General features: G+C 42.0%; 1 protein-coding gene and 1 pseudogene across 1 annotated transcript; both read right to left on the reverse strand.

The window, feature by feature from the left end:
• Positions 1 to 2,012: 2,012 nt before the first annotated feature.
• Positions 2,013 to 25,032, reverse strand: Clxn (calaxin). Its single transcript, XM_057766105.1, has 6 exons — positions 24,885 to 25,032; positions 18,800 to 18,958; positions 14,827 to 14,931; positions 13,965 to 14,116; positions 10,923 to 11,027; positions 2,013 to 4,215 (listed from the first exon to the last, which is right to left on the reverse strand). Exons 1-6 carry the CDS (start codon positions 24,940 to 24,942, stop codon positions 4,156 to 4,158), a joined length of 639 nt encoding a protein of 212 aa, XP_057622088.1. The 5' UTR covers positions 24,943 to 25,032; the 3' UTR covers positions 2,013 to 4,155.
• Positions 11,979 to 13,953, reverse strand: LOC130870821 (negative elongation factor B-like; annotated as a pseudogene).
• Positions 25,033 to 25,326: the final 294 nt, after the last annotated feature.

Below are 25,326 nucleotides of genomic sequence, written 5' to 3' on the forward strand. Positions count from 1 at the left end.
CCTCCTCCTCCTCTCTCTCTCCCTCCCCCTCTCTGTCTGTCTGTCTGTCTTTCTCTTTTCTCCTGCCTACAGCGTAAACCCCAAACTTCTGGTCAAAGTTGATGAGAACTGACCATTAGCACTGGCGAGAATTAGGATTCCTGAGGAGCCACTACAATCTCAACTGAGGAACTTATTCACCATGCTTTTATCATATTTGATTTTAACTCCTCTTATCAACATTCGGTTTAAACGGATGTACCTGTATGTGTCGGAAGGGAGGGGTCATCAACCATGACCCCATGACAGGTAATGATACAGCCAATGCCTGGGGTGAGGTCATCATTTACACAAAAGATGAGAGGCCAGACAACTGATTTAGACCACAGCAACTCTTCCTGTATCGCACAAAGCAGTAACCTAATGCATATTGGATGACTTCACAGAGTGAGCAATTGCAGGTCTAGTTTCCTACAAGTACTGTCTTGTCCACAGAGATACCTGTGGGGAAGAATGCAGGGCTACCAGTTTTCGGTGGTGGTTTTCAAATCCTGTAGGTACCAAAAAGTACTTTTCCAAACAGAGTCTCTGTGCTGCTTGTGGGATGATGTGTATTTATCTTAGAGGGGAAGGAAAAGGAAAGCAAAGTTTTAAGGACCCCAGCAAAGAATGATACCCTAACCTGTCTAGTCGTAAATGCTCTCCATTATCCCAACTCAGTAACCCCAGGGCAGGCAGGGGACTAGCCTGAACACTGGCTGTGCTTCAGTAGTAAGTCAAGTCAAGCTCAGCAGCATGGAACGATGGCTCAGGATGGGCCAGAAGGGAGATAGCTGGTCCGCCAAAGAACTCTGTGTGTTTAGATATGCCTGGTATCAAAGCAGATGTCTTTTGAAATCACTGGAGTTGCTACAGCAATGAAATTAAGAGATTCCAATAACTTTGACACAGTAGCAAGGGAAAGTTTTATTTACGTGGGGATAGGAGCACCAAGGCTGTGCTTCCATGCGTATTGGGAAGTCAATGGACAAGGCCTATATGCTCTTTGAGTCATGTGTCAGCATCGTCTGAAGACTTTGTTTAGGGCTTTTTATTCGTGTTTTTTTTTTTTTAAGATTTAAACAACATTATATAAAAGGAGGGTTATTCACATGGAACTTAATACACAGCCAATAAAAATTTGAATGCAGTGTGCTGTTTATCCTTTGGTCCACTTGACCCAAAAGAGTGTCATCTGGAACCAGGACTGGGAAAATAAAATCCATAAAATAAACCTATAGGCATGTCTGTGAGACACTTTTTTTTTGTTGTTGTTGTTGTTGAATGATTGACATAACTAACAGGGCCTAACTCACTGTGGGCAGTGCTACTCCTGGGCAGGTGTCTCGGGGTGATATAAGAAATCAGGTTGTGCAAGCCACGAGGAGCAAGTAAGCAGCATCCTCCATGGCTTCCGTTTCAGTTCTTCCCTCCAGGTTCCTTTCCTTCCCAAGTTGATTTTGGCCATGGTCTTTATCACAGCAGCAGAAAGCAAACAGCTATCGTGGTAAAACCAATGACACAAATCACCCATAGAGAGGAAGTGGGAAGACCGCTCTTACCAGTGATGAGACTGATGGTCTCTAGACCAGGAACAGCTCTGTGAGAGCCATGGGACCACACATGACCTCAATGCAGTGATTTACTTCCAAACCCACTTCAGGAAAACTGGCGGTGAAGCACGTGAGATGAGCCTGCGGGATGTTCATCGTTAGCTGATATCATAGCAAACACTAGACTAACTTAACTGTACACAATGACCAACGACCTGACAGATGGAAAGCGAGACAAGTCAGGCGGTGGACAAACCCTAACCACCCTGAGAAGTGTTCCCAAGGTGGCATCTTGAAGAGATGCAGTTTCCACACAACCACACGCAAAGCTGCACATGCCGAGAGGTGCACAGCGACAGGCCTCGAAAAACTGAAAGGACTCACCAGAGTATTCATCAATATTTTATTCTTTTAGCTTTTTAGTTTCCTTAAGCTTGTGGATTTTTTTTTCAGTGAACCACAATTGCACAGAAAGATGCAGTGCAAACTGAACAAAGGCCCCAGCTTTGTGCTTTGCAAATCTATACAAACGGCCAACAATTATATATACATGAAAAGCTCAGTGTTGCTACACTCCAGGGAATTTTAGTGTCTAATGGTAGAAGGACATACAAAACTAACAAAATTATGCTCATGGTTTATGGAAAAAAGAACCCTCACAGCACTGGTGGATGTGTACATTAGGATAGCCATCATGAAAGAGGGAAGCGAAGTGGAAACAGAGCTACCGAATGAAATTCAGTCTATCACTCAGAGAGACGCTAGGATCTTTCGTTCATTTCACAGCGTTCTCATGGTACAGTAAACTGTCTGCCATTAGACAAACAGAAAAGGACGATGCCATCATGATCTCCATACATGTATCTCATATATATTCGAAGTGAAATGTTAGCCTTTAAGATAGGATTTCATATAATTTGCAATACTGTGGATAAGCTGGACACTACAAAAGCACAACATGCCCCACACAGGGGGAAATGAGTGCTATAGAACCTCATCTTTATGTGAACTTAAAGCCGAGAATCTCACAGCAGCAGAAAGTGGGTTGATGAGTAGCTGTGACCATCAATAAGTGGAAAGGAGGAGGTGTTAGGTGTACTGGATTTCAGTAATTCAACAGAAGATACAGTCAATGTGCCTGAAACTTACCACAAGGGCAGACTGCACTAGGCTAGAGAAATGTGTGTTGACAGGTATCCTACTAAACTTTAAGTAATAATTGTTTAGTCGAATACACGTATACACATTATGTACACCTTAATTACACATCATTTTGGCTGACATTTCCCAATGATGAATGATGATAGAAATACAAAGATCATTGTGCTTTATTATTTATAACTTTCATAGAAAGAATACTCATGTAAAGCCCCATATATCAGCATGGTTGATTACTTATTTTACTGATTAGGAATAGTCAATTTCTGTATACAATATAACCTTTGCACAAATGTAACACATATATAACAGGAAAGGGGACTTGCTTTTTGACATATTATCTAGAGCTTGTATGCTTCAGGGGTAGGGTACCACATTGTCAGTCCCCTTAGTTGCTTTCCTGTGAGTCTCAAGGGGTATAAGGAGCTTAGGAGACCTGGGGAAGAGAGTTCTTTTAGTACCACACGATGGCCACCGTCCCCACAGGAACTTTCGAGATTCCATAGCTGGCAGGATACACGTATATACCATTAGAATATAATATGACATGATCCCTGTGGGTTATGCACTGGAAATCCAGGCAGTGTTCAACCATGTCACTACATTACATACGGAGGTGGTAAAGGGACTACAGCCAGGCTAGCGTGGTGTGACCCTGGACGTCATAGCAGAGAGGGCCCTGGCGTCTGAAGGAGCTGAATGTGCCTCTAGAGACTGATTGAAAGCTGGGCCCGTGGAGAGCTCAGACGTCTCTGCTCATCCAGAAATTAGCTGAAAGCTGGGCCCATCAACAGAGAAGACCTCTCTGCTCATGAACAAGAAGTAATCATATGGAACTTTACTGGTTTCTAATCCAATCTGAAGTATTTATTGAGGGCCCATTACATGCAAAACGCTAACTGCTGTGGTGGCCATGATGGTGTGTATGACAAAATCTTTGCCCTCCAATGCCTATTAGCTGATGAAGTAAAGCCTCATAGAAGAAAGCACAATAGACAGGCTCCCCTGACCTTCGTGTTACTGTAGCCTCTAGTGCCTGCCATGTTCTTAGTCTCTGAGTATCATCCTTGTCAGTTATTGCTATGAAGGAAACTCTGTAGTTTCAACAATAGTTTAGTGTACACTCAAACTGTTTTTGACATACAAATAGTCTTATTTGTATCCATAAGTGATGTCTATATAAATTGTTCATTGCTTTGATTAATCTGGAGGTTTATGGCAGGTATGTGTCTTAACAGAGTTCATGTGGTAAAAATAGTTTTTGCAGTGTCAACATGTGTTGCCAAACCCAGTGTGTCTGAAGAAGGCCTGAACTAAAACACACACAAATGATGTGAATCTCCCCACAGCATCTCCTGGGCCGAGAAGAACAGATGAACTTCAAGTGGCTCCTTCTGTACTTACTCAAATCAATACATTTAGGAAATCATATATCATGGAAATCATGCGGGTCTTTGAATACCTGGGCTTCAAATTCCATCTGGCTCTGTAAGACAAAAGTGCTTAACTTAGTATAGACATTAAAGAGACAGAACAAAACAAGACAAAGCGCTCCATGTGTCTCTCTAAAGGCTGTAGAGACAGGCTTGTAGGGAAAGTGGGCATGATAGCTATTTTTCGTTATTGCCTTGATATCTGATATTAACTAAAGACCAAGCTGTTGGGTAAGAGATTTTTTTTGTTTGGATTATTTGAGGTGGGAAACCCATCTTAAATCTGGATCACACTTTCTGGTGGTGGTCTATATAAAGGCTATGGAAGAAGGGAATGTTGACTCTTTACCTGCTTGTTCCCACTCTTCTGGCAAGTTGATAGCTCCACTGAGATTTGAGCCTATTTCTTTGGGATCATAATGGGCATTGACGGCCAGTCGAGACATCCAGTCTTGTGAACTAAACTACTATTGGGTTCTTGTACTTTCCATTAGGGGACAGTCGTTGTTTGATAGCTGGACCATTCTAGTAAATACCATATACATTCAGTCAGTTCTGTTTCTCCAGAGAACCCTGACTAATACAGATTTTGCTGCTAGGAGTGGTTCTAGAGCAACAGAAGTATAAGGATGTATTATATAAGTACCTGGAATAGACTTTCCAATTTGCTAACACCTACAGTTACCAAAGCCTTTGCTAGATGCTTGGAGAGCTCTGAAAACTCATAGTGTAAATTATTTAATAAACTTATTAAAAGAAATTCATCTGATTATCCTTATGTGCCTATTGTGAGAAGCAATAAATTTAGTGACTCTGTGTATTAAACTTCTGACAATTTGTGGAAAAATCAGGATAATGTTGATAAATTGATCCAGGAAAAGAATGAGTTGTGTGAAAAAATTAACCAACTTCTATCATCTCAAAATATGATGAAGAACAACAATGAGCTCAGGTATAAAATTGAGTGCCTCCAAATGTATGTATACAGTCTAAAGGGTTCTCAGTGAGCCCTTGTAAGATCATCTTTTCTCCAACAGCCACAGAGCTCAAGCTGAAGAAAATCAGACCAAGGTCCTCATTGTAAGCCTGGCTAGGCTGAATTACAGGGAAAATTCAAGTCCCAGACACGGAGGTGTTGGGGTTTATAGTAGAGTCATTAATTGGTGAAGAATGGGATCCTATATCTTGAGATGGTTGTATGTCAGAGTATCATACTGAGGCTGAGAGAATTTTGACACCTCAGATGCCCAAGAATTTATTTCCTCTGAGGAAGAAATCTCTCCACCCTTAGCATAAGATGTGCCGTTCTCCCCGGCCCCTGACCTTGGGGTCAGAGACACTGCTGCTCAATTGGATGAATTTAAATGTGATGGGTTGAACTGAGCCTGAAAGTAGGCAGCCTTGAACCACCAAACACGGTGATTTTAGCTATTGTAATTGGCAGCATAGGCAAAGTAATGTCTGTAAAGCCTGTCCTATAATGAGTAGCATGGGCATATTGATTTTTATGGCAGAATAGCTTGTATGGATTGTTGATACTGGTTAATCGGCCATGATGTTTCACATAAGGAAATTAGTCTTTTATTGTATGTTAATCTAACAGTGACTTTCCCTGAAGGAGCTATCAGGCAAGACAATACTGATGTTTCCCAGGGGCCCACCAATACCTCTAGACCTATGACCAGACTTAAGGCCAGTCAGGCTTCTAAATGGGAGATAAAAAGTGTAGTTCATGAGATGTGTGCTACACCACTAAAGAGTTTAGTGAGTTTGCCAATTCATTCAATCAGATGTCTGAGGAATATCTATGAGAATGAATTTTTACAGGTAAGGGATAATGGTGAAAGGAACATAGAACTAGAAAAAGCTGAATTTATTGATAATGGCCCACTGAGTAGAGATCCTAGGTTTAATATGGAAGCTCACTGAGTTAAAAAAAAATGTCAACAGCTTGATTGAATAGTTGCCCAAAGATTTGTCAAAGATGGTCTTCTGAAAAGGAGTCCGAGATGTCTCATATCCCTTGACTTAGTATTGATGAAGGAATTTAAGTGCTCAAGGAAATCGCAGTGCTAGAGTGGGTGTGCTGTGTAAAATCCAACCCTCCACCATAGGAAGCCCCAGAAGATATGGCCTTCACTAATCCTTGCTATAATATGCAAAATGATGGGAGGGGGCACTAACACATTCTAACAGGTTTGTCTTCACCCCTTTTTTTGTGCCAGACCTTGGGGTCAGGGACTGCTGCTCAGTAGGATGAATTTAAATGTAATGGGTTTAATTTAACCTGAAAGTAGGCAGCATTGAATCACCAAAGGAGGTGATTTTAGTTATTGTCATTGGCAGCATAGGCAAAGCAATATCAATGATACCTGTTCTATACTGAGTAGCATAGGCAAATTGATGTTTATAATGGAAATAGTTTGTATGGATCTTTGATACTGGTTCATGGGTCATGATGTTTTCAGTCATAAGACAGATAAGAAGTCCACTGCAGTTTTATTTGATCTGTATACCAAGAAAATGTCTCAAACAAATGAAAGAAAGGTTATGTCAGAATGTGGCAAGAGGCCTGTGAACTACTTTTCAGAGTTGAGCCAGTTTGCCGAAGCAGAACCCCCATGAATGAAGGAATAGCTGGATTTTTGTTAAAATACCTAAGAGTTTTACTGTTAGCCTTTCTCAGTGCTTTCTCAGAGGGACCTATGACCTTTTTATACTGGAAAAAGGAGACAATCAGACTTTCAAGGGTGTATTAGGTACTGGTTCTGAATTGACACTGATTCTGGGAGAGCTCAAGAAGCATTGTGGCCACTTGTTATACGATGCGGGGGAATTATCTGTATTCTGTCAATTATATTTTGAATAAACGCTCATTGGCCAGGCAGGAAGTAGAGGTGGAGCAAAGAGAACAGGAGTAATCTGGGAAGCAGGAAGCTCCCGCCACCAAACAGCCCAGATCACCGAAGAAGCAGGATGTGAGCTGCCCCGCTGAGAAAGGTACTGAGCCATGTGGCTAACATAGATAAGAATAATGGGTTAATACAAGCTACAAGAGCTATTAAGTAGCCTGAGCTAATGGACCAATCAGTTTTATAACTTATGGAGACCCCCTGTGTGATTTTCTTTGGGGGCTTGTCAGCTCTGGGGTACCGGGTGGGACAGAAACCCCAACAAGCAGGCCCCTACATGTTACAGTTATAGGTTTATGGAGGTGAGATGATTAATGGAGTTTTGACTGAAGTACAACTCACAATAGGTCTAGTACATCCCCAAACTCATTCTGTAGTTATTTCCCAGTTCCAGAATGTATAATTGGGCTAGAAATACTTCAGCATTGGCAGAATTCTCACAGTGGTTCTCTGACCTGTGAAGTGAGGGTTATTATGGCTGGAAATTCCAAATGGAAGGCATTGGAGTTGCCTCTACCAGGGACAAAGAGCAGAAGACAGTGTTGTATCTCATGAACTTCAGAAGTTAGTGCCACCATTAAGGACTAAGATGCAGGGGTAGTAGTTTACTTCTTCTCTTAAATCTCCTATCTGGCCAGGACAAAAGACAGATGGTTTATGGAGAATGACAGTTGATTATCAAAAACTTGAATGGCTAGTGACTCCTGATGCAATCGCTTTGCCGGACGTGTTGTCCTTACTTGAGCAGATTAGCACATCTCCTGGTGTGCAGCTAATGCTTTAGCAAATGCCATTTTCTTGGTACCTGGCCATAAAAAGGATCAAAAGCCTTTTGCTTTCAGTTGGTAAGACCAACAGCGTACCTTTAGTTTTACTTCAAAGATATATCAACTCTCCAGCTCTGTGCCAAAACTTAGTTTGAAAAGACCTTAATTACTTGTCTCTTCCACAAAATGTCACACTGGTTGACTATATTAAGGACATTATGTGAACTGGACCAAGTGAACAGGAGGTAGCAACCACTTTGGACTTGTTGAAGACATATATGCACATCAGAGAATGAGAAGTAAATCCAACAAAAATTCAAGGGCCTTCTTCCTCAGTGAAATGTCTAGCAGTGTAGTAGTATGGGGACATGTAGAGGTATTTCTTTAGAGGTTAAGGATAAGTTATTGCATGTGACTGCCTCCACCACCAAAAATGAAGCCCAAATTTAGAGGGTCTATTTGGATTCTGGAGAGAGAATAGTCTTCACTTGGATATGTTACTTGAGCATATATAACCAAGTGACTTGAAAATCTGTTAGCGTTGACTGGGTCCTGGAACAGAGAAGGCTCTTCAATAGGTCCAGGTTGCTGTGCAGTCCTGGGCTACCACTTGAAGCATATGATCTAGCAGACTCAATGGTACTTGAGGTGTCAGTGGCAGATACTGATGCTGTTTGTAGCCTTTAGCATGCCTCTATGGGTGAGTCACAGAGAAGACCTTTCTCTACTCATCATCTGCAGACAACTACTCTCGCTTTGAGGGACAGTAGCTCTTGACCTGCTACTATTGAGCCTTAGCGAAAACTGAACATTTGGCAGTGGGCCATCAAGTTAACCCCGTGACTTGAGCTGCCCATCACAATCTGGGTATTATCTAACCCACAAAACCATAAAGTAGGCTGTGCACAGCAGCAGTCCATTAGGGGACCAGAAGTGGTATATACATGATCAGACTGAGCAGGTCCTGCAGCTACAAGCAGGTTACATAGAGAAATTTCTCCAAAGCCTGTGGTTTCTACTCCTGTTACAGTGCCATCTACTCCCATGCATATACCTGTAGACTCAGGCAGTATGCCCTAGGAGCAGTTGACAGAAGAAGAAGAAGAAGAAGAAGAAGAAGAAGAAGAAGAAGAAGAAGAAGAAGAAGAAGAAGAAGAGGAGGAGAGGGAGGAGGAGGGAGGAGGAGGAGGAGGAGGGGAGGAGGAGGAGGAGGAGGGAAGAAGAAGAAGAAGAAGAAGAAGAAGAAGAAGAAGAAGAAGAAGAAGAAGAAGAAGAAGAAGAGGAGGAGGAGGAGGAGGAGGAGGAGGAGGAGGAGGAGGAGGAGGAAGGAAGAAGAAGAAGAAGAAGAAGAAGAAGAAGAAGAAGAAGAAGAAGAAGAAGAAGAAGAAGAAGAAGAAGAAGAAGAAGAAGAAGAAGAGGAGGAGGAGGAGGAGGAGGAGGAGGGAGGAGGAGGAGGAGGAGGAGGAGGAGGAGGAGGAGAAAGAAGAAGAAGAAGAAGAAGAAGAAGAAGAAGAAGAAGAAGAAGAAGAAGAAGAAGAAGAAGAAGAAGAAGAAGAAGAAGAAGAAGAAGAAACTAGGGCCTGGCTTGTTGATGGTATACAGGTACAACCTAAAAGTAAACAGCTGCAGAATTAGAATCCCTGTGTATGAGAATCTTAACAGACACTGGTACAGGGAAATCTTGACCCTGGGCAGGAGTTCAGATAATACACATGTTCACACATTCTGTTTGGATGGATAAATGGCTAGATGTGTGATTGTTCACTGCTTCATGGGCCATAGCCAATGGATTGGATGGCCAGTGACTTGGAATGAGTGTGATTGGAAAATTGGTGAGAAAGACATCTGGGGAAGAAGTATGTCTGTAGATTCTTCACCCAGGATGTGAAGATACTTGTTTCCCTGGTATATCCTCAGTAAGATGCTGACTTCAGCTGAGGAAGAGTTTAATAATCAAGTAGATATGATGACACATTATGTGACCAGTTGGTCTCTTTTCCCAGCCATTTTTGCCATTGTCAAATGGGCCCATGAACAAAATGGCTATGGTGGCAGAGATGGGAGTTATGCATGGATTTCCACTCACCAGGACTGACCTGGCTACAGCTGCAGCTGAGTGACAAATCTGCCAACAGCAAAGACCAACCTGAGTCCCCAACATAGCATTATTCCCGAGGTGATCAGACAGTGCCCTGCTGGCAGGTTGACTACATTGGACCACTTCCTCCATGGAAAGGACAATACCTTACAAACTAGAGCTCAGAGGATGGGGATATTCATAAAATGCATTAATTGTCTGTTCAAACCCCAACACATCCTTACCACTGTCCAGAATGCAGGCTGTGGAGGCACCTCTGACTTTGTATCTAACCAAATCCAAGTGAGGCTCTCCTGTAACACACTTCATGCTCCCTGCCTTCCTCCATTTCTTTCATTAACATGTTGTTTCCTTTGCCTGGATTACTTCTGAATTTTTACATGCCTCTTTTTCCTTTGAAACCTAGTTCTTCAGATAAGCCTCTTATGATCTAGATGGCGTGGATGTTCTTTCTCCTGCCTGTCACCATACTTTACGTAGCTCTCTATGGTCAGGAGCACCAGCATATCCATACTGGCACGCCACTAATTAGTCAAGTTAACTTTGATAAAATGCATTAATCCTCTGAGTTTGGCTCCTCATCTATAAACTGGATTATATGAGATACTGTGTTTATGACACTGCCTGTCATAGTAAAAGCAATATGCAAATCATTAAATGTTGTTATAACAATATAATAAATCCTAATGTTGTACAATAATTCTCTTGTTGCTTTTTATCCTCCAGTGAAGCCACTAAGCCTTTCCTCTGAGTTTTTGGCACACATTGTTCCTTATTAATTCTTTCTGACATCGATTAATGCATTTAAGAATGAAGAAAACAGACTAGTGGCTGTGACAGTATCTGAGGCAAACTGTCATTTCCGTGGGGTGGGGGATGTCTTTCTGTGCTCTTATTCTTCTGACTACCATACACTAAGCTGAGAAGTCCCGGGTTGGCTGTTGCAAATTGTTTTGATTTTTTTAGAAAAGGAATATTGGTACCTTTGGATCAGGCAGGCATGGCCCAAAGGCTTCCAGCAGGAGAGTCTCTTCTCTCACGGCTTTCTCATAGTCTGCAAAGGACAGCTTCCCATCATGGTCTTGGTCCTGAGAGGTGAGCAGCCTGGGTCAGTGAGCACACGGCACTTTTGCTGCAAAGGCGCACTCTTTTTCACAGTCAGGTGGTAGGAGGAGAGTGAGAGACTCGGGTGGGACATTGAAAAATAAAGCTTTATAGTGTGTGGAGGGCAGGTTGTCACTGAGCATGGGATCAAGAGCCTCTCACATGCTAGGCAAGTGCGCTGTCACCGTCCCACTCCTGCAGCTCGAAGAGAATATTCTCCTAACAAGCCAACTTTTATTTAACTAAGCAGAGCGCTCCAAATCATCGTCACTGAGTTCTTACTTCTATCCCACACATTGCCTATAAGCTTGAATATAAAACTTTTAAGTTACTCATACTTACCATTTTCTTTTTTTTTTTTTTATCAAAATGTGTTTTATTTACATAAGTGGAAACTTCACTGTGTACAACCAGTCCCCTACTCAACACATAGCTGGGCAAGGACTTATTTCTGTTACAAAGGTCTGTACACTGAGGTGGGCAGCAGCAGGGAAGGGCTCTGCTACAGACCTCAATCGTCAGGGACTGTGCACAGATACTAGCAGGCTCCAGCCTCTTCCTGCTGCAGACTTCCCACCTGGCTTCTGTTGGGGGTACCACGCCTGTGCTTGACATATCAGGCCCAGCAAATCTGCTTTGGCAAACCCAGTACACCTGTCTCCTTGGGCTTTGTCCAGACTAAGTATCAGGTCAGTCAGGCCTCTGCCATTGCCCTTGGAAAACTAACTGTCTTTTTCTTAATACCAACCACCATCCATCTCTGCCAGGATCAAGCAGGGGCCAACCCCCACCTAGCCATTATGCCCCCCCCCCCCCGGTGTGCAAGTAGACCACCGAGGACCTCTTGGGACCAGCTCCAGACAGCAGCTCAGAGGAGGGAGTACCTTGCCAAGGAACAGCCCTCAGCTCATCCTGTACTCCTAGCTGACTAGGGCCTCCTTCCATAGGGCACTACCACTAAACAGTTCCAGAGAGCCTCACAGTGGGGCTGGAGCAGGCACATTGGGAAGGGGCAGCTCCAGGGCTGGTGTCTCTGCAGCTTGGGTAGGACTGGGTTTCCGACGGTCCAACTGCTCCAACTTCTCACCAAGCTGGGAGTAGAGCTCCTTCATGGCCTCCCCACTCTGGCCTGTGGGCTCCAGAGCCTTCTGCAGCGCCTACAGCTTGGAAGGGGCCACTCTGGGGTGCAAGTGCAGGAGAAGCCTCAGCACATGACGATGCGCATTTTCCTTCCTGGGAGAGGCAGTGAGGAAGAAGCCATCAAAGAGGCTGCTGCAGAAATCCTCCAGGGCAAATTCATCAGCCAGCAGGGCCAGGCTCCCAGTGAGCAGGTGGAGAAAGATGTCACTGAAGGCCAGGTCACCAAAGGTTTCCACAAGTCCAGGCAGCAGGCGCAGAAGTGCATTCTTGTTTCTCTGCTTGGTGATGTGCAGGACCTAGTACAGCCCCACCTCACAAGCCATGCGCTGCTCCTGCAGAAACTTGGTGAAACTTTCAGGAAGCGTGTTGGGGTATGTGAGGAGGGCTTTCTCCTCAGCCGGAAGCTTCTGATCTACGTTGAAAGTGTAGTCATCCACCACGAAGGACATGAGCATCGGCAGGAACTTGGTGATGAGCTCTGCCTCCATCTTGAGCTCCTTGAAGACCTGGCTGCCTAGTAAGTCCCAGGCACCTTTGGCCCAGCGCCAGCAGCCTAAGTAGGAGAAGGAGGTCGGGACTATCCCTGGGCAGTGTCTCCTGGCTAACCAGCTCCTGCAAGTGCCTGATGGTGCTCAGGGACAGTGTGTTGATGGCAAAGGGGTCGCACAGGATCATGGACATATCTCCCAAAACTTGTTCCTGCCCCTTCTTCACACCATCAAGAAATCCCTGCAGCTCCGGGGATCTTTTGCTGTCCACAAACCGCTCGCGGATACAGGCATCCAGGCACCAGGTGAACTTATGGCAGGGATCCACAGTACAGATGTCACTGACGTCCAAGTCATGCAGGGACATGAGCAGCTCAGCTCGTAGTGTGCAGTAGTGCACATTCCTGGTCCGCAGGAACAATGTGCGCAGAAACTGCAGCACCATGTCATACAGCTTCACATTCTTCCCTACCATCTGCATCAGCTTCTGGACCACCTCTCCCTGGCGCCTGGTCTTGGGGGAAGGGCTGAAGAAGTTGTGTAGGACAGAGAGCTCTGTGCTGAAGAGCGCACTCTCTTTCTCCAGGATATACTGCTTCAGCAGTCGTGAGACTTCATCACCAAACAGTGCTGGTTGTCTTGCCAGATCTGCCTCTTCACTTCCACCGCACACGCTCGGTACAATTCCTTGTCAGCCATCACCAGCTTCAGCTTCTTCTCAGGAACCTTGGGCAAGTGCTTCATAACACACATCACCACTGGTTGTAGGGATGGCATCTTGACCAGAGAAAAGCTCTTTTTCAGAAGGTCTTCCAGCTTCTTGTACCTCTCCTCTGCCTTTCCCTCAGAGGCAATAGCTGACACTCCTTCCAGAAGTTTGTCGCGTAGCTCATCAAACACTGACTGATGGAACTCCAGCCGCGGTGTCCCATGTAGGTCCAAGAAGGGCAGGGCCGACTGCAGGGATAGCAGCAGCATGCCATTCTCTGTCTGAAATTGCTCAATGGCTTTGAACGGTTCTGTGTAGTTGGTCAGGGTCTCTTTCAGGTCCTTGCCATTGGCCACGCCCAGGTCCTGGAGCCCGCGAACATGGCCGAGGCTCCAGCTGCCGCCTGGTTGTGCACCCCATCCCTGCCGCGCTCCCTTGAGGCCCTTGAGGACGCTGAAGGAGCGCCAGAAGCCCTCTCCATGGTGCCACCACGGGGACCCCCGAACCCCGCTCGCCCGCAGCCTCCAGGGTGGCCAGATCGCCCCAGCACAGCCGCTTACACCGGCCCACACCTCCCCACTTACCATTTTCTTAAGCGTAATTTCAACCAAATCTTTGATCCCTTCATCAGGGTCTTCTTCAGAGGGCTGCTTGAGAAGACTGTTCTTCAGCATGTGGAACATCTCCTCCTTTGAAACGAAGCCATCCCCATTCAGATCAAACACTTCAAAGCAATCTAAAAAAAATTATATATATACATATATAATATATAGTATGTGTGTTGTATGTTTGTATATTTGAGATTATCACTAAGGTGCCATTGTCTTCTGACAACGCAGTCAGGGTGGAGGCATATCTTATTGTTGCATTACTGGGCTGCAAACTTGATGCTAATTGACTTTCACGGAAATGATGGTGTACACTAGGGAAATATACCCACCCCTCTTTCCATGCTTCTTTAGCAGACTGTGAAAAGAAACTCCTAGGAGCAATGATATGAGCTTTGCTGACCGGACACATGGAAAAGCAATTGTGTGTGTAACGTTAACTTTATTAAATTAAGTATGACTCCAATAGTTGAGAATTATTTAAAAAATAGAAAATTTAAATTAGGTTTTCTGGTTTAATATTTGTTATTGAGCATCATAAACTAGAATGTGAATGCACCCGCACGGTTAGAATGTAGATTACAACCTGTACTGCTTCCTTTCAATCCTTAATGGTTTGATTTTCTTCTTAATTACTATAATCACATTCTTTATCGACATAATTTGCTCCATAAAAGGCCAGAGAGGATTCACCAACCAACCAACCAACCAACCAACCAACCAACCAACCAACCAACCTACCAGAACCCACTTCACTGGTGGGTTGGAGACAGTGATTTAAAAAGCTTTTGCTATGTTTATTGTAATGCATAAAGTAGCAGTTCATCCGCAGGCTTACATTTCATTTTTTCTTCTAAAGTCCCTCGAAGAAACAGTGATAATCCATGAATCCACTCAGATACACTTACACAGCCATCATTATCTCTATCAAAACCTCGAAATACTAAAAAAGACACAATGTAACATTAGTGTTGGATGAAATAATATAGTCATATTATATTTAATATTTAAGCTTTTGATATTTAAGCTTCTTAATAAAAATAATTCTATGTTTTTATTCCTCAGGGCAAGCAATGCTGTTACATGGTAGGTGTGCATCTTAAAAATTATGTAGTATTCTCTAACATGTAAGAAAATTTAGGTAGAAATAGAACACAATGGGGCTTTTTATATGAAGTATGAAAACTAGTTATCTTCTCTTTCTAAATAACAGAAGGAATAGGAGACTCATTCCTTCTCCAAACATTTTGGAGGATTAAAATACATTCAAATGACTTCAAAAGTCAACGGGTTAAGGAAGAAATAAAGGAAGAAATGAAAGTCTTCCTAAAATACAATGAAAATGACCACACAACATACCCAATTTATGGACCCACATGAAATTATTGTTAGAAGGAAAGTTCATAGCAATAAATGCCTACGTAAAGAAGCTAGAAAAAATCCACACTAGTGAGTTGACAGAACACCTGAACACTCTAGAACAGAAAGAAGCAAACTCACCCAGGAGGACTAGACAGTAGGGAAAAATCGAATTGAGAACTGAAATCAACAAAATAGAAACAAAGAAAACAATATAAAGAATCAATGAGACAAAGAGTTGGTTCTTTGAGAAAATCAACAAAATAGACAAACCTTTACCTAAACTAACCAAAAGGCAGAGAAAGAATTCAAATTAACTAAATCAGAAATGAAAAGGGGGACATAACAACAGACAAGGAAGAAATTTAGAGAATCATCAGGTCACACTTCGAAAACCTGTACTCCACAAAAACTAAAAAACTTAAAGGAAATAGACAATTTTCTGGATCACTTGCCAAAATTAAATCAAGACCAAATAAGCAAAATAAATAGGCCTATAAATGCTAAAGAAATAGAAGCAGTCATCAAAAGAAGTATCCCAATTAAAAAAAAAAAAAAGCCCAGAGCCAGATGGTTTCAGGGCAGAATTCTACAAGATTTTCAAAGAAGAACTAATATTAATACTCCTCAAATGGTTCCACAAAATTAAAGCAGAAGGAACATTGTCAAACTCTTTTTATGAGACTACAATTACCATGATACCCAAAACCACACAAAGACATTACTAAGAAAGAGAATTACAGACCAATCTCCCTCCTGAATATTTATGCAAAAATACTCAGTGAAATATTGGCAGGCCAAATCCAAGAGCACATCAGAAAAGTCATCCATCATGATCAAGTCAGCTCCATCCCAGCAATGCAGGTATGGTTCAACATACAAAAAAATCTGTCAATGAAATCCACCATATAAACAAACTGGAAAAAAAACCCACATCTCATTAGATGCAGAAAAAGTGTTTGACAAAATACAGCATCCCTTCATGATAAGGTCTTGGAGCGAGCAGGGGGATACAAGGAACATACCTAAACATAATAAAGGCAATATACATCAAACCAACAGCCAACTTCAAACTAAATGGAAAGAAACTCAAAGTTATCCCATTGAAATCAGGAACAAGACAAGGTTGACCACTCTCTCCATATATATTCAACATAGTACTTGAGGTTCTAGCTAGAACAATAAAGAAAAGCTTAGGTTGTTTTTGTTGTTTTGTCATAAAAGGTTGATTGAAATGAGGTTGATTAGGAGGCTGTAAGTTGTTACATTGATTCACACTTTTTTGTTATTCGAGAGACAACAAAAGGAGATCAAGAGGATACCAATCGGAAAAGAAGTCAAACACTCACCATTTGCTGATGATATGACAGTTTACATAAGGGGCCCCAAAAATTCTACAGAGGAACTTCTACAGCTCATAAGCACTTCCAGTAGTGTAGCAGGATACAAGACTAACTCGAAAAAATCAGTAGCCCTCCTTTACACAGATGATAAATGGGTTGAGAAAGAAATCAGAAAAATATCACCCTTCACAATAGCCACAAATAATATAAAATATCTTTGAGTAACTCTAACCAAACAACTGGAAGACCTGTATGACAAGAACTTTAAATCTTTGAAGAAAAAAAATTGAAGAAGACACCAAAAAATGGAAAGATCTCCCATGATCTTGATTAGGTTAGAATTAACATAGTAAAAATGGCAATCTTACCAAAATCAATCTATAGACTCAATGCAATGCCCACCAAAATTCCAGCAAAATTCTTCACAGGCCTCGAAAGAACAATCAACTAAATATGGAAAACCAAAAAGTCCAAGATAGCCAAAACAATCCTGTACAATAAAGGAACTTCTGGAGGCATCACAATCCCTGACTTCAAACTCTATGACAGAGCTACAGTATTGAAAACAGTCTGGTATTGGCATAAAAACAGACAGGAGGATATTGGTACCAAATCGAAGACCCAGATATCAATCCACATACTTATGAACACCTGATTTTTGGTAAAATAAGAAAAAATGTAAAATGTAAAAAGGAAAGCATAATCAGCAAATGATGCTGGCATAACTAGATATCAACATGTAGAAAAATGAAAATATATCCATATCTATCATCATGCACAAAACTCAAGTCCAAAGGAACAAAGACCTCAGCATAAAACCAACCACACTGAACCTCATAGAAGAGAACGTGGGAAATACACTTGAATGCACTGGCACAGCAGACCACTTCCTAAATATAAAACCCCAGTAGCACAGGCACTGAGAGCAACAATTAGTAAATGGAACCTCCTGAAACTAAAAAGCTTCTGTAAAGCAAAGGACATGGTCAATAAGACAAAACAACAGCCTACATAATGGGAAGATATCTTCACCAACCTCACATGACAGAGGGCTGATCTAAATACACAAAGAACTCAAAAAATTGGTCATCAAAAGAACAAATAACCCAATAAAAATGGGGTACAGACCTAAAGAGAGAACTATCAACACAGTAATCTAAAATGGTTCAAAGACACTTAAGTAAATGCTCAACATCTTTAGCCATCAGAAAAATGCAAATCAAAACAACTCTGAGATTCCATCTTACACCTGTAAGAGTGGCCAAGATCAAAAACACTGATGACAATATGCTGGAGAGGTTGTGGGGTAAAGGGAACACTTCTGTATTGTTGGTGAGAATGCAAGCTGGTACAGCCCTTTGGACACCAGTGTGGCAATTTCTCAGAAAATCAAGAAACAACTTACCTTAAGACCCAGCAATACCACTTTTGGGTATAGACCCAAAGGATGATCAATCATACCACAAGGACATGTGCTCAATTATGTTCATAGCAGCTTTGTTTGTCAGAGGCAGAACATGGAAACAACCTAAATGTCCCTCAACTGAAGAATGGATAAGGAAAATGTGGTACATTTACACAATGGAGTACTACACAGCAGAACGAAATAACGACAGCTTGAAATTTGCGGGCAAATGGATAGATCTAAAACATCATCTTGAGTGAGGTAATCCAGACCCAGAAAGACAAGTATCATATGTACTCACTCATAAGTGGCTTTTAGACATAAAGCAACAACAAAAAAACTGCCTACAATCACAATCCCAGAGAACCTCAACAGCAAAGGAGATATACATGCATCTAATGTACATGGGAAGTAGACAAAGACAAAGTCTCCTGTGTAATTTGGGAACATGAGGACCATGGGAGAGAGTAGAAGGGGGAGGGGAGAGAAAAGGAGGGGAACAGATAAATATATATAAATAGTTCAATAAAACTATTATATATATATATATGTATGTATGTATGTATGTATGTATGTATGTATAGGCCACTAAAAACAATACATTCAAATGTAATTGGGAATGTAGAACACGAGATTCCTCCAAAGAACATAACCTTTGTTAATTACAGTTGAATTTGACAGTTCCCATCATATGTGTATCTTACCTCTGTCCATAATCATGTCATCTGTCATTCCAAATGTCACATGCAGGATGTTCCGAAATGCATTACGATCTAGTCCAATGACTACCCCTGGCCTTTCTGCCACTTCTCCCACCAAGTTATAGAAAAGCGTTATAAGGCAGTTCACTTCAGATTTATTAACTGTAAAAGATCAAAACGGACACATAGCAAAAGCACGCTTTAAAATTGTAAGTATTCAAATATTGCATTAATGAGTTTATGTGTTCAAAATCAAAAACATCTAATGCTTGGTTGCCATTTTCAAGTCTCCCATATTCTGAGCTTTAGAGTTAAAGGAAGATGATGCCAAAGTTACATTATCCATTAACAGAAGGCAAATTATTCATTCTGAAGCCAAATGCCAAATAGAAATAGATTCCATCACAGTTAGAATGAAAGAAGATAGCAGTCGTGTGATCTAAATGACTATGGTGTCAGAGTCAAGACTTCACAAGTGCAGACAAGAGGGCAAGGCACAGTTGCATTGTTTCAGACAGCTGGCAACAACCAGCGTTTGGTGGCAGGTGTTTATGGCAGTTACAAACAAGAATTTCCCTGGAAATTTAGGCTCCTAAATATTTGTGTAATCATTCTCATTTCAGTTTAGGCTTAATAAATTTATAAGGCAGAACCTTGAAATCAGAGCTATTTTCTAATAAAGGAATTTTAAGCATATTCTACCAACCAGTGTGATTCTTCTCCAAGTTGTGTGAACATTAATGAGAAACTCTTCTGAATTACTTCTGCAGAAAGATTTCTTTTTAATTTAATTCTCTCTCTCTCTCTCTCTCTCTCTCTCTCTCTCTCTCTCTCACACACACACACACACACACACACACAAAGCAGCAGCAACACCAGCATCATCATCAACAATAGCAATTAAGACATTTGAAAATATAGTTTACCAAAAGTAAGTGAATTTAAATGTGAAATATGGGTGGGAGATGGGGAAAGTTTATTTAAAACCAGAAAAATATGTGAATATTTTCATACATAAGGACAATGTCTGTGTGTCAGAGAAAGTAGAGAAATTGTACCATGTCCTATATGCCACAACAGGCAGAAGGTGGTTCCTGGTTTTAAGAATCACATTTTAAGAGAAAACTTAAAACTTTGGAAAATAAAAAAAGAATGAGTAAATAGTATAAAATAATATAATGATTAAGATTTTTAAATGAGCTGCCAGTTATTGTGGAAAACAGCATGTGACACAGTGTGATCCAGTGATCCAGTGATTGTATGTAAACACACACACAGACACACGAGAGAGAGAGAACTGAGAGCAGGGACTCAGCCATGTACCTATGCACCCGTGTTCACAGTGACATCATTCAGAAAAGCCAAAAGGAGCAATGTTCAGTGATTGATGAGTGGTTAAAAAAACGTTGTATAGCCATGCAATGTAAAACTGGCTTTGAAGGGTTGCTACGAGATGCATTGGCATTAAGTGGAATAACTGAAGGAAGAAGTATATCCATGTCCTCATTCTGATGCCACATGTTGAAAACATAACGAAAAGGGAACCACTTCTGATTCTCAATTCACTATCAGACCTGCTTCTCATCTGCAAAATGAATGTCTTTAACAGGCATGCAAGATTCAGAGCTTGAAGCTGACTTTCAAAGAGAACATACAATACACTTCTGCCCTACACTTTGCACAGAGATGGACCTAGCACAGAGATGATGGACCTACTACAGAGATGAACCTAATACCAGAGAGATGGACCTAGCACAGAGGTGATGGACATGATACAGAGATGGATCTAGCACAGAGATGTCCAAGCACAGAGATGGACCTAGCACAGAGATGGACCTGTCACAGAGATGATGAACCTAGAACAGAGATCTTGACCTAGTACAGAGATGACCTAGTACAAAGATGACCTAGAACAGAGAGGGACCTAGTGCAGAGATGGTCCTAGGGATAAAGAATTCTTAGTCCCCAAACAAAATCACTGAGATACCTTTCTGTTTCTTTCCTAAAACTGGGTGAAAGTATATCTCTGAAACAGGGACAACAGACAACTTAGGTCCCCTGTTCCACAGATGTGTTTATGTGTATCCTAATCTCAGGCTCCTAGCTTTCTGAAAACTGAAAGTTGTATAAAGGCAGGCTGGTAGGAAAGTTAGATAACCCCACCCCCGGACTTGTCCAAGCAGAAAATAAGTCTTTTTTTCCATTACATTTTTAAAAATTTCTTTTGAAATACAGGGAAACTAAAGACGCATGTTTATGGACCTAAGTGGGCTTTAATCAGAAGGTAAAATATGGTTCCACTTATATGATGTATCTACTCTCATCAAATTCATAGTGGGGAGTTTGTGTTGAGTTGGTACAGGGTTTACTAGGGAAAAATCAAAGTTCCGGAGATTGCCGATCATAACAGTTGCATGACATTGTTCATGTTCAGGGTCCCCTCCTGTGTGAAGTTTCACCTCATCTATTATAGTGCAAGAATAATGAATGAAATAAAAAAAGACCAACTTTAATTACAGGATGTTGTTGTAACTATTTTATTGTGTGTAGCTAACCTAACCTACTGTCTAAGTGTGTCTCATTTATAAGTTAAAATATGGTGGCTATATGTACACAACAAGGAAACTCATGGGATACATAGTGCTCAGTATCTCTAATAGCAGGCATCTTGAACTTCACCTTCAACCCATGGAAAAGAGAAGTCTTCTGAACTTAATGCCCAGAACCAAACATACAAAACCGTTAAAATGTTAAATCTAAAATATAAAATCACAATACACGAGTATGAAAAGCTCTAAAAATTCAGAACTATTTGTGCCTGGGGAAGGACTGTGTGAACAACTGCAGATGCTGATGGGCCGGGTTTCCGTCTCAAAAGAAATGTCACTTAAGTGACAACAGCTTCATCAATGACTGAGATTGAAAGTTTCTTGCTTATGTATAAAACCTTTTGATTGCTTTGTATGTGAGCACTGCCTCTATATCACTGCTGTCTCTCCCTGTTCCCCTTACCTCCTCCCCTCTCATGACTTCCACTCCCTTCCAAATTCATGACCTTTTATTTTCTGTTGTTTGCACACACACGCACACATGCACACACACACACATATGCACACACAGCCACTGAATAGACTTGCGCATGTGTCTAGTGCTGACCTCCTGGGGCTGGAAAACCTATATAGGAAGTGGTCCCTGGTCCCTGGATAAAACTGATTCCTCTTCTCTCATCAGCCATTGAACACCTGTTTTGTTTGTTTTTTTTTTTGTTTTGTTTTGTTTTTATCTATGAGTGGGATCCATTTCCTCTGTACAGGTTTGCATGTAAACTGATGTTGTCATATGCTGATCTTGTTCACCAAATGATATTGTTGATATTTTACGGCTGCATTTTCCTGGTCATGTCTAAGCATACTATTCAGTAGCAGGCATCCTGGTCTTCTGTCTCTTCAAAGCTTTCTGCTCCCTCTTCTGTGATTTTCCCTGAGCCTTAAAGTAAGGATTATGTTGCAGAGTCACTATCTCTTTATATTATTAAAAGTTGAGGATCTCTGAAATAGTCTCCATCGGTTGGAAAAAGAGACTTCTTTAGTAAGAGAGAGAGAGGGAGAGAGAGAGCGAGAGAGCGCTAGACTTATCTGTGGCTCTAAGGGTAACTATTTAGAGCACAGTTAGAAATTACGCTGGTTTAGGCAAGTGACAGCTACAAGTTCTCTGGTAGGACCCATGATTCCCTCCAACCATGGTTAGCTGGCCAGGTTTACAGTACCAGACATGAATTCTCTCCTATTTAGTAGACCATAAGTTCAATTAAAAAGCTGGTGGTTGACTCCAAGATAAAATTGCCACTATTGCAGCATTGGGGATTTCATGGAGGTCTGGTCCTTGTCCTGGCTTACAGGGTTTCTGGGTAGGACTACTTATAGCTCCTTTCCTATGTGCTTACAGATCACTTTTTAAGATATCTTAAGAGCTAGTCCTCAGGGAGGAAGCTTCCAGGTCAACTCCACCTCAATTTCTACAAATTCTGTACCTGAGTGTGTGGTGTCTTCCGCAATAGAATCTCACGGTCAAGTTCTAGAAGGCACTTAAAGGCAAAGGCTATATTCCATCCTGTCATGGGAATCTCGTGTATCCCCCTGACCAAGAACTCGAGGGGAGGTTTCCCATCTCTGCCCCTGAATTTTGTGTTAGTGCATGGCTCTTGGGGGTGGGGAAGCACCCTTGCTGCATGTACCATAACTGATGTGTGTTTGTGTGTACACATATATAGGTATACATATATTTATGAAGCGGTTATTTTCAATAAGTTCATAAAATAATATTTTCCTGTGACTTTTTCCAAACATTCTTAGTAGTATTTATCTTTTCTCCCTTCCTTTCCCCCCGTATTACCTTCCTGCCCCCCTGAATTCTCCATATATTACATGTAGTTTAGGGAAATCCCATTTGACTGTTCATCTTTCCAGGGTTGCTACACGGGCCCAGAAGTTCTCATCTGTAGCTGCTGGATTAACTAGCTGTCCACCTAAAACTCTTTCTTCTCTGGTTCAACACAATGTGTCCTTCATTCTCTGTGTCATCGTCTGCGATTTAGAGACGTTTTAAATAATCACAATTTCCATGAGCTGTATCTGTTTGAACATACCACTTACTTGTCACTAATAATAATTAAAGTTTCTATGATTTATATAAAAAATTATTTAAAATCAAAAATCAAGAGTTTTATTTTTCAGACATGTTTTTACTAATAATTTAAAATCTATACTGAAGAGGTTAGGGTTTAGCTTAGTGGTAGATTGCTTGCATAGGTTGCTCAGTCCTCAGTACTGCAAATATAACACAAAAAGAAGACCACTTGTTTTTGAATAGCTCTCAGGGTTTGCTAGTGAAGCATTGTGAACTTACTGAACAGACTCAATCAGTTGAGCACTGTGTGTGCCAGGTATTAATGTGCATTTGTCAGAAATGTCCACACTTGTTTTAGAAACACCAGCTATTCTCCCAGAGATGAAAGTGTTGCAGGAAAACAACAAAAGAATACAGTCTCTATCAAATTAATAAACACCCTAGCTGGCTGGATTCCTTTTCCTGAGACTTTTTTTAATACATTATAACAGTATATCATAATTTTCAGTTCTGGTACTACCCCCATGGTATCATGTCTCACACATCATATCAGGCACCAGTGATGTAAAAGAAACATTTGTGTCTAGTGTTGACCTCTTGGGGCTCCATTAGAAGTTCATGTCTACACCTTCGTTCAGCAGAGATAGTTTGACTAGGCGGACCTCTCCTGCTTTCCTCAAGTGACCAATAGCTTTTCAATCATCACACAGCTTCTAAGTTCACACACCAGACAACAGTGCCCTCATCCCAACCACATCCACACATGGCTTCTTATGCTGAGAGCAACTCTGATTTTCAGCCTGAGTACAGTGCTCTGGTGTCTGGCCCCTCGGAGGGTTCCCTTCACCTTTGGACCCCACTAGCAGTTGGAAATGAGTGTCTGAAACTGGGGACAGATTCCTTACTATCTTGAATTTGCTCCACAATGCAGGTTTCAAACAGAACATTGCTAGAGAGAGCTTCAAGTGTCTTTCTTAAAGGTTTCCAGGACTGGATGACTGTGTTCCCTTATGGAGCTCTTGGTAACTCCCAGAGCCCAACCCTCACAGGTTCATTTGCTTGAGAGAGAGCTAGAAAGTAGGTGAAGGTGCTATACATTGGCTCTGCTACTTTCTTGATTCTGGAGTTTTTCTAGAACTTTTTCAACCCTTGTAAAGCTAAAGTCACATGCCTCTCAAGCACACAGCATCTCACTTCTTTAACATAAAAGCAAATAAAGAGAATCTTTGAATTTAGCGAGTGTGTCAGGAGCACAGGCAGCATCCACGAGATGCTTGCCCTCTAGTTCTAAAGATCCAGGGACTGAGTGAGGAGCTGACACCCCAGAGAGGGATTCTTTTCCAGATTTCACTTGAGGAGTATTGTGGAGGGGACCTTGTGGTGGAAGCAGGAAGGAGACACTAGGTAGGAAAGAGACCTGGTCCGGAAGTCATGGGTACTCCAGCATTCAGTTCTTACTTACAATGCTTGCAACTTTTGGTTAAGGTGTCCGTCAACTTCTGCAGCTTCTTTCGGTTCATGGCAGGAGTTCATATAACGAGGTCTCAGTGTCATCTGGAGCCTAGAGCCAGGTCCCTCATGAGTTCCAGGCTGAGGCAGCCTAGTGCAGACTCGTGGCTCTGAGCATTTGCGTCCCTAACAGACAGTGTGGCCATGGCAACGCCTTAGAGAGCCACCAATTGGCTCCTGGGGGCGGGCGCACGACACATAAATGAGGCTCCTGCATACAGAGGAGCCATGGCAACGGTTGGGCCTGTGGCCGATTGGCTCCTGCGCTGGAGACTGACTAGTTGGGCCCAGAAAGGCCTGTGACCTCCCATCCCCCCGACGCAGTCCAAGTTGCAGAGTTCCAACCTGGCGCTTTGCATACTGTGTTTATTGCCAGGTTGGGATTTTTAATTTCC

The sequence above is a fragment of the Chionomys nivalis genome, chromosome 3 (assembly GCF_950005125.1).
Source record: "Chionomys nivalis chromosome 3, mChiNiv1.1, whole genome shotgun sequence".
NCBI lineage: Eukaryota > Metazoa > Chordata > Mammalia > Rodentia > Cricetidae > Chionomys > Chionomys nivalis.